Source organism: Vanacampus margaritifer, chromosome 9 (genome assembly GCF_051991255.1).
Source record: "Vanacampus margaritifer isolate UIUO_Vmar chromosome 9, RoL_Vmar_1.0, whole genome shotgun sequence".
Classification (NCBI taxonomy): Eukaryota; Metazoa; Chordata; class Actinopteri; order Syngnathiformes; family Syngnathidae; genus Vanacampus; species Vanacampus margaritifer.
Genome location: NC_135440.1, coordinates 12521806 through 12532231, shown reverse-complemented (window position 1 = coordinate 12532231; position 10426 = coordinate 12521806). Strand labels below are relative to the sequence as shown.

The window sequence follows — 10426 nt, the reverse complement described above, 5'->3', positions numbered from 1 at the left end:
TTTAAAAAAAACTGTGCATATATTTTATACATTTGGGTTTATATTCAGTGGATTTGATTTTTTTGTAATAACAAGTCTTATAAATCATAAGCCGTTTATTACAATTTTATTACATTGATATTACAAAAAAATGCATATTTAAAAAAAAAAAAGCACCATAAGCTATGATGTATTTTTATCTCAATGGTTTTATAAGTATTTAATGTTATTCAATTCAGGCTTACACCGCTTTGAAAAAATGCTCTAAATGTTTAACTGCAACCAATCTCTCTCTCTCTCTCTCTCTCTCTCTCTCTCTCTCTCTCTCTCTCTCTCTCTCTCTCTCTCATTCCATCTTTCATTCTCTCCTTGGCTAGTCATAGCTATTCATTAGCTTCAGCCCCTATGGCAATGAGTCTTTAACCTCCATTAGATCTAATGTTGATATGTTTCCCCAGCAAAGAGCCAAAACAATTAACACCCCTTCTCACATTTCTCTCCCCTTGGCCCCTAACCACATCAAAACCTGGGCCCACCCGTTCATTACCTACCCCTGAGAATGCCCCAGGGAAGTAAAAAGTCAGATACTTGGCTGTTGTCTTTTGGATGGTAAGCAGTAAAGAAGCCAGAATGAGTTAAAGGACGCACCACAATAATGAATGTTATGTTACTGAATGCAAAGCAATGCTGCGCAATTGACTGTTTCCAAAAATGTCAATATGGGTACTTTCCACACAAGGCTAAAATACAAATTGTGTTAATTAGCCATAGACTACCATCATAGCCAAGTAAGCTACAATTATAAGATGTTAAAAAATAATCATAATAATTAAATAAAAACAAAGCCATCAGATGAGTGTGGGATTTGGCTCTACAAAAAAAATATTTTTTTACAAAAAAATAAAAATTTTATCATCTGTTTAAAGTTATTATATAAGTAATTATAATTTAGTACTATTTGCTTATTATGGGGTTTACCTCCCGCAGGCATCGTCGTTCTGTGTTTTTTTGGGGTAAATGATGCATTCGCATCTCTTTCTGGTATGCTTGGAACAACCTACAGCCACGCAACTAACATTTTTGACAAAAATTCCAAAACTGACCATCGCTAAGGTGAGGAAATGTCAGGATTGGAGACCCTGGTCAACAACATGGCACTATCAACCATGTGATGTGGAGTTAACCAATAAAACCCAGTCCTAAAAGCAAATTCAAATCATACTTCTGTATCCTTGTCCATTGTCTATAGCTGGCCCAACCTCCACTTTACTGTTTCTCAGGAAGGAGTATCCATGGAGAGCCAAATCTAGATGTGCCTCGATCAAATCCAGCAAAATCGCATTACACCACTTGTGCCACAACTTAGACCTGTTTTTTTCTAGTCTAAAATATAGTCTACGGTGAACACGGTCCCAAACACGGTAGACTGGACTTGCCCTGGAACAAAAATGATGATTTTTACGCCAGTCAACAGTCATTGTAATTTGAAAAAGAAAATTGTAAAAAGCTCAATCTGAATTTATCAATTGATATCAATGCGATGGTGAAGTATTAACAATTAGCACCGGAAGTGTTATGATCAAAAGCAACCAATCAGATTGCTCTGATGTCACACATACAGTCTACTGCTCACTATCTGTGTGGAATTTTGCACGGTATGTAAAATTCATTATCATATGCAATGTTTCCATAACCAGTGTCACTGTATTTATTTGACATTTCTTCTCACCGGCAGCATTTCTCTGCATCCAAATGCTTGCAGCTTCTAAAGGAATTAAAAATCTAATTAATGCGTACTTGTTGTAGGGCGACAGCACTTCCAAAGAGTGCAAAGCATCTTGAAAATTGTCATGGATTTGGGCCCAGGGCGTAACGAAATCCATCCAAGTGTTTAGCTGTCAAGTGAACACTGTCATGACCTTATGAGACCCAGAATAGGCCTCTTTTATGGACCAGGAAATTCCTAGTTTCCTTATTACCTATAGGTGTGGTGCAGTTGTTTGTGTATCAAATATCTGAGTGTAGCACCACTGCTTCTCTCACATGCAGTAGTTTGCAAAGCGTCTACGTTTATGTGCAGTGCTAACGAGGGGACTGACAGGTTGTTCAAATCATTTTCAACTAATCTCCTCTCCTCAAGGGGGAAGGACTTTTGGTTTCAACACTTAATTTGATCATCTACGTGAAAGGCACAAAAGGGACATTCTGCAGATTCTTAACCTTTCCTCAACTTTGGCACTCCCAGAGGCAGGAAAGGAGTATCTTTCACCACAGTTATTAGTTCACAGAGACACCCTTGACCTCTGCTGTGGTAGCCAACCATCAACAGAACTGCTGTTATTGTAATACAGGTTCACTGACTTCTATTGCAGTCATTCAAGTCTGGATTTCGGTTCACAGGTCACATCATGCAGCCTAAATCAACTGAGAATATCATTTTTGTGGTATTTTAAAGAGTTTATACAACCAAATTGGCTATGTTAATTCGACTCCTAAAGCGTTAAATTTAACACTTCAAGGGTGTCTATAATGACCCACACTAAATATAGCCAACCCAACACTTTGTAACCCAATAAATAACCAAATAACCCAAGTGTTATTTTTTTTCAATTAACATTCAGTCTTTTTGATGAATTATTATCTTGTAGTTAAATTAAACTTAATAGTCCAATTGGCTCTAAATTTGTATGATGAACTTAAAATCTATCTTCTGATTTTGAACAGTAGATTTTTTATCTCAGCATTGACAAAAATAAACAATATATACCGTATGTTCTCCATTGGAATGTTCAAGCGAGAAGATAAACTCACAGCTGATAAGACATATTCCATGCTGAGTTCGTAATGGAACAATTAGGTTGACTTGCACAGTCGCTGGATGTGGCCATTAAGGCATAACAGCTAATGAAGAGCCTCCTGTAGATTTACATGATAAAAATATCAGATATGGGAAGCCGCGGGATTTTCTGCAATGTCACAGACTGGGCTGTAATCACATCTGTAAAAAAAAAAAAGAAGAAGAAAAGAGAGATTAAATGGAGATAGCAGCTGGAGCAGTGCTTTGATTAATTATTGTATTTTTGTCTTACTCGTGTTATTGTTTTTATTATTATTTTGATCGTGTTTATATTATTAGTAGTAGCGGTTGTATAACCACAATTTTTAATAGCATTATACTACAAAGTGTATTTTTGATTTTTGTTCTGTTTTTATTATTAATTCTAATCAATTGGATCTTTTTTTTCTTTTTATCCCTTATAAGCACCCCCCTTCACCCATCGCACCTTCATATTTGCCCTTCCTGCGCAAATTTACAGCGGGTTATCGCTATTGCCATCACCCCCCCCCCCCCCTTTTTTTTTCTGATGTGTTACCCAGATTACCATCAGTGCCCCTCAGATATTTTTTTAACAGATCCTCGGCGCTCGGCAATATCCACTCGGAGCCATCTGGTGCAGATCAGAATCTATACTGACTTCTTGGGATTCAGTCGTTAACGGTTTGAAATCTAGATCTAGAATAGCCCCTCTTTAACTTGGGAGATGGGCGCTATAAGCATCACATTTAGTAATAAAAAATATATAACTGTTTTACTGTTGAGATATGAACGCCCGATCCTCTCCAAACTGTGTCAGGAGAGGGCAGAAAAGGAACCAAGTCTAAATTGGATAAACGGTTCAAGAGGGGGGGGGGGGGGATCTACAACGTGCACGTGTTCCCCCTTTATTATGAAACTTCAGTTCTAAATTATAATCGATTAAACGTATTATGCATATGAATGTGGTCATACCATCTCGTAAGTTTACAAGTTGAAAATATCCATAATCATATTGTGGGACTTGCATACACTTTGAGTTTGTCCCTGCAGCTTTTTCCTCATTCCTTTTGAAAGCAGCGAGAGAGGGAGAGAGAGAAAAAAAAACGTGAAGTGGCTCTGCTGTTACAAAGGACAACAACAATCTGCTTTAAGTTCACAAAAAACACACGCGCACAAAACACACACACACAGGGGGAGAGAGAGAAAGTAGGAAGAGGAGGTGGCGGGGGTGGGTGGGGGGTTGGTTGATTAAAACATTAAGAAATCAAAGGCGACTACAGAAGTGGTAATTAAAAATATAGTAAGTAAAAACAATCTACAAAACAGAATGTATATTTTAGGTGAGCACGTGTAAAAATAAAAATAAAAATATTGAAATGTATTTAGCGGACTATCAAGTTGTAAATAAATGCGTTCGATAAAACAGAAATTATTATATCGCGGGAAAATGACAGTATTAAGTTAGACATCAAGATTTAAACTAAACACCCCGTGTTAAGCAAATAACTAATTCCTAAAGACGGCTGTAATTACAATTTAAATGTATTCCAAGTAAGTTCCTTCCTCTGCCGGGTTTACTTCCCCTGCTGTCGGACAGCTGTAAAATCGCGACGACAGGTTGTCATACAACAATCAACGCCGTCGTTGAATGGACTCTAAAGCTTGAACATTTAACATACAATAAGTCCAAACACGGCTGAGAGAGAGAAAGCGAGCGGGAGAAGCGATCGAGCGAGGAAAGAGAGAGAGAAAGAGAGAGAGAGAGAGAGAGAGAGGCCTCAGCCAATGTGCGCTCACTCCATATTCACATTATCCCACATTGCTCCAAACGAGGAGGAGCTTGTCGGCTCAAGTAGGGGATGCCAATCAAAGCTTCAACTTCAAATTGTATCTGAGAGATCAGCCTGGAGACCTCAGGGCCAGGCGCGTCAGTCTGTGCGCAATTGGTGATCACATCACATCCAAGCGGACTTTGAGCAAGCCAAAGAGAGAGGAAGCTGAGATTTAAGAGAGTCTTGTTTCCACTGCCTACCGCCTGCATGTCAGTAGTAGCTCTCACTTCTTGAACACTTTCCCCTTCAACTCATCTGCTTTCTTTTTCTTCTTCTTCTTCTTTTTTTTTTTTTTTTATAACCTTCGTGCCCACTTTTTTTACGCACAGTTTGTGGACGTTCCGCGCAGTGCAAAGCGTCGAACCGGCGGAGGAAAATGTCTTTCCCCCAGCTAGGCTACCCCCAGTACTTAAGTGCCTCCCAGGCGGTTTACGGGGGCGACAGGGCGGGAGTGCTGACGCCGTCCTCCCGGGGAGGGAGCACTGAAATCGGAGGGAGTCCGTCAGCCACCGCCGCGGCCGTCACGTCCGTGTTGGGCATGTACGCCAACCCGTACGCGCACAACTACAGCGCCTTCTTACCTTACACCAGCGCGGATCTGGCTCTTTTCTCACAAATGGTAAGAAAGTCGTGTGGAAATGTGCGTGAATGAAAAACTCAACGGACTTCAAATGTTACAGATTAACTTAATCGTAAATGTGAAATAATGCCAGCACTTTGTGTTAGCGATTTAAACTATTTTTTGTTTAATTGTGGCGTGTTTAGAACGTTACGCAAACTAAATAAAATATAATATGACATGTCTTTGTAATTGTATGAATAGTAATAATAATTAAAGCTGACAGTAAATAGCAGAAGATTTTCAACCATATATTACATAGATTTTTTGTTATATTAAAGCAGTGTGTTTATTTTAATTTAAGTGCACAATACACATTTTTTTCAAGTTCCAATGCAACTTATGAGAAAACATTATTTATCGATTATTTACACATATTACGTCTATTATTTTATGTGCATGCTATGGGTGTCTTTTTACTGAGGTAAAAGATTATTAGAATTAAAGAATTTTGGAGGTTAAAAAAAAATCACAATCTGTCGAATGTCTAACGAATGCATGAAAGAAAAAATACTAAAGCGACAGTAAAAAAATTCATTATGCTCCACTTGAGGTGTCATAACATTAAAAAGGAAAAAACTAACTAAAAATATTTTTGGGTATAAAAAAGTAACTGTTTGAGAGAAGTTTTGAAGTCCTCGTGAAAGTTTGTTATCTCCAAGTTCAGTAATGGAAAAGTTGTTCGACCTAAAATGTAATTACTCATGCAACTTTAATTACACGTGACGCAACCAAGCATACATTTTTACTTAATATAAAATTAAATAATAATAATAATAATAATAATAGTAATAATAATAATAATAATAATAAGAAGAAGAATAATAATAATAGCTAATGATAACGTCCCTCTTCCTTATTCGTCTTCCAGGGCTCCCAATACGACCTGAAGGATAGTCCAGGCGTGCACCCGGCCAGCTTCGCAGCTCACACCTCTCCTGCCTTCTACCCATACGGCCAGTTCCAGTACGGGGACCCAGCCAGGCCCAAGAACGCCACCCGGGAGAGCACCAGCACTCTGAAAGCCTGGCTCAACGAGCACAGAAAGAACCCTTACCCGACTAAGGGCGAGAAGATCATGCTGGCCATCATCACCAAGATGACCCTGACGCAGGTGTCCACCTGGTTCGCCAACGCCAGGAGGAGACTGAAGAAGGAGAACAAGGTGACATGGGGGAGCAGGAGCAAAGAGGACGAGGAGGATGGTCATCTATTCGGCAGCGGGGACGAGGCAGAGAAAAATGAGGATGAGGAGGAGATTGACTTGGAGAGCATAGACATAGACAAAATAGACGATAACGACGGGGATCAGAGTAATGAGGATGACGATGATAAATCCGACGGGGGCTCGAGGGACCACAGAGGTGATGGGGACGCGGTGGGAGAGCTGGACAGCTTGGAGAAACGACGGGCCTTCACCCTGCAGGGCCACGAGGCCTTGGACAAATCCAAAAGCTCCATTACACTTCACCAGGGCTGCAAAGACAACTCGGACGGTACCAACAATACCACCAGGGTTCTTTCCCCGGACAGACCTGGAGGCTTCCCCCTGCCCTCGAACAATAAACCCAAAATATGGTCATTAGCAGAAACAGCCACAACCCCTGACTCCTCAGCCCAGAAACCCACGTCCCCTTCTGCTCCAGCGCCCCCCTCCCATCCTCAGATCCAAGCCCACCCCGCCTTCCTGCCCAGCCACGGACTGTACACTTGCCAGATTGGAAAGTTCCACAACTGGACAAACGGGGCTTTTCTGGGTCAGAACTCCCTTCTCAACGTCAGATCCTTTCTGGGGAGCCACCATCACCACCATCAGCACCAGAATCACCACCTGGCGGCCCAGCAGCAACAACAGCAGCAGCCGACGTCAGTGGTGGTGTCCCCGCTGGCAGCTGCAGCGGCCCTCAGCCAAGACAGCAAGGCCCCAATGGACAGTCCCAAACACATAGGTGAGAACATGACAACATTACTCCTAAAATAGGGTGTGACAGCAAATAAACGTGCACGGCTCTAATATTAGCGTGACAATATTCAAGCCGGCGTCGCCATTAGAGAGAAAAGCCAAGGGGCATTCGGTTAACGTTATTATTTCCTTTTAGAACACGAAAATGGTGTACGGTGTGATTCGCCTCCAACGCCAACACTGAAGCCTTCTTTTCGACCCCTTCATGACAGGTGAGACTCATTTTGATCATTATATAATTTAATAATTGTTCCAAAAATAAAAAATGAACGAATTCAATTGGGACAAGTAAAATTGGGTGTTTCATTAAACTTGCACCCCAGTTTAGATCGCAGCACGGATAATTAGTGTACAAATAAAGTGCATTTGGAAAGGAGAAAAAAAAAGACTAGAAAGTAAAACAAATAAAGCACAATTTGCTTTGCGAGTGACAGGGGTCTTGACTTTCATCCCACACCCCCTTTAATTCCTCCCCCTGCGGGGATAGTGTGGCTACTTATCAAGTCACCGAGTAAAACGGGCTCTGTCTGGGCTGTGCTTTCGCTAAAGACCCCTGGGAGTCCCGGAGCCCATGGGAGCGCTCTCACAGAAAGAGGGAAGAAAAAGGTTTACCTCTGTTTCAAGTACAAAATTGCCCCTGCACTTTGGAGGAATAATATTTGGATTAATTATAATTTAGGTCGCACTTGGCTTTTTGATAACCTATTATTATGATTATTATTAGTATTATTATGATGATGATTATTATGATTATTATTATTCATGTTTTTTTTTTGTTTGTTTTTTTTAAATTCAGATCTTCCCTACCTTCTAGTGCCAGGACACCACAAGACGCTACACAACGTGTCCTCACTGCACTCTCTTCGGCTTGAGTTTTTATTTTTTATTTTTGTGTGCTTAAAAAGAAGACAACGAAAAAAAAGAGACTTCACCCCTCCCTAAAAAGGACAATGAGAAATGATGAAGCAGCATAGCATTCTGTCTTTGCAGTCGCAGCAAATGGCGTTATTCGGTAATATCCTGTGGATGGAAAAAAAAATAGATGGATGAATACTTCCTCTGTTGTTGTGCAGCCTATAATCGCGCCTATAATGTTAATCGATCTCTCAATTTTACCCAGACAAATGGGGGCACTTTTGGTAGGCTTTTTACTTTGTTATTATTATAATAATATTATTATACCTTGTGTTTATGGTGTCCTTCTTTTAATGTAAATATGATGTGATTTAAATTTGTAAATAGTAAACGTTGAAGGAATTTGTCCAGATCGTATATTTTGCCTAATAAACGAAATATTGGAATTATAAGGAAACAGCAATTCTGTATTATTATTATTATTATTATTATTATTATTATTATTATTATTATTATTATTATTATTATTATTATTATTATTATTATCATTACAGATTGCTACCATTTATTATTAATTCAATACTTATTGGGCGCATGGAGAGCAGAGAGAGAAAATATTGGCAAGTCTATAAGCATGCTTAATTTTATTCAAGTTTTGGAGGAAAGCAGCGTGGATGCATTGAGGTGCTAATAAGTGTCCAGATGGTTGCTGGTGACAGAAAATGGACAGGAGCAGCTGGGAAGGTCATTAAGTAATAATATGGGAACGCCCAGTCCAAACAAAATCAAATGGTTAAAATCTAATCTGTCAGGGGGAGACGTCGATTCGAAGATAAATTATTAATATTTTCTTTTTTTATTTGATCGGGGGAGGGGCAGAGTGACATTGTTGATGTTGGGAGAGGGGTGAGTGCTTGGGGATGCTGTCTGTGCGGAGGCTGATAGAGATCATTACTATAAATCAACTTTTGGGGACTCCGTTGACGACCAAAATATTGATTTAAGATTGAGTTTAAGTGAGGGATGGAAAAAGTATTATACGTGAATAGTATGCTTCTTACATGGCCTATTTTTACACAACATTAACATTTGCCTCGCCTTAAAGTATTTTTTCAACGTTTGATTGACCTGAATTAAGTTGAACCAATATTTTAGGTGACAATCAAGAATTAAACAAAACAAAACAAAAAAAAAAACATTAGTATCTTTTATTCAAAATGAAAGTTTTTGTCTTAGTTACAAATAATAATGTGCAAAGTGACCCGTTCCTAAGGATTTATGATTTTAGTTGTCTAAAACCCACGTCAGTTTTGCTATATCACAGTGACCTCTATAGGCGGGAGCCGGAAGGACTTTTTCTACTTGAAAAGCGCAATAAATCCTGTTAAATTAACATTTACGGCCAATTGTATCGGTGGCAAATTATTAATAAATTTATAATACTTTGACGTATTTGGTATAATAAATTTAGAATCTTTTTATTTTTATTTTTGTAGGCCTACCTGATTTTATTAAAGTATTTTAACTGAGCGTGATTATTATTGTGAAGTGCAGGGACCATATTCCATGGTGTTTTTGCACTTTAAAAATTGATTGATTGATGGATGCTAAAATAATAGCGTTACATAAAAAAAAAGCTATTGTGTAAAAATCCAATACTTGGGTTGTTTCCAAAATCAGTAAATGTGACCCATGTGTTTTAATCTTTTTTTTGTTTAGTTTTAATTTTGATACTAAAAACACATGATAACCAAAAAGACAAATTATTTTAATATTTCATGTCAAAAGTAACTCACTATTGCAGTTGGCTATAGTAAAAACCTTTTTTGTTTTGTTTTTGCTTTTGCTTGTTTATTAAAAAAAAAGAGAGAACGTGTGTGTGTGTGTGTGTGTGTGTGTGTGTGGGGGGGGGGTTATATAGGCCTACTTTAGTAAATACTATAATACTAAATAGTTATGTGTTTGGTTCTAACTAACTAACTAACTATAGATAAAGATGATCAGTTTAATATAGTATGAGAATATATTAGTTATGTATATATTATATATAACTAACAGTTGTAGAAAATGTATGCTAAAATAATATAGTTGGCATTAATATATATTTAGAAAAATGATTTGTTCTGGCCATGAGGTGAACAGAGGGAGTCTATGTACATAAATCTGTGTCACTTAAATGGCTGTTGCTTTTTACACAGCCACGACCTAGTTGAAAAATTGACAAAAGGTCACTGAAGGTTGAACGGGGGTCATTCTGTTTTTTTAGTTGCATTAAAACAAATATATGCTGAAAACACAGCACACAAACAACATGTGTAATGTCAATGCAAATATTCATTTTCACTTGAGTATTTTATTTT

The 10426-nt window shown here is 38.5% G+C and overlaps 1 protein-coding gene across 1 annotated transcript; it reads left to right on the top strand.

The window, feature by feature from the left end:
- Positions 1-4635: 4635 nt before the first annotated feature.
- On the top strand, positions 4636-8504 carry irx1a (iroquois homeobox 1a). Its single transcript, XM_077575827.1, has 4 exons — positions 4636-5248; positions 6120-7197; positions 7348-7423; positions 8008-8504. The coding sequence occupies exons 1-4, from the start codon at positions 5006-5008 to the stop codon at positions 8081-8083; spliced, it is 1473 nt and encodes a 490-aa protein (XP_077431953.1). The 5' UTR covers positions 4636-5005; the 3' UTR covers positions 8084-8504.
- Positions 8505-10426: the final 1922 nt, after the last annotated feature.

Bases quoted from the DNA above. Each gene is read 5' to 3' on its own strand.
- irx1a (XM_077575827.1), top strand. From the start codon at position 5,006: ATGTCTTTCCCCCAGCTAGGCTACCCCCAGTACTTAAGTGCCTCCCAG. The intron at 5,249-6,119 runs GTAAGAAAGTCG...TTCGTCTTCCAG, and splicing joins TGGCTCTTTTCTCACAAATG to GGCTCCCAATACGACCTGAA. The intron at 7,198-7,347 runs GTGAGAACATGA...ATTTCCTTTTAG, and splicing joins GGACAGTCCCAAACACATAG to AACACGAAAATGGTGTACGG.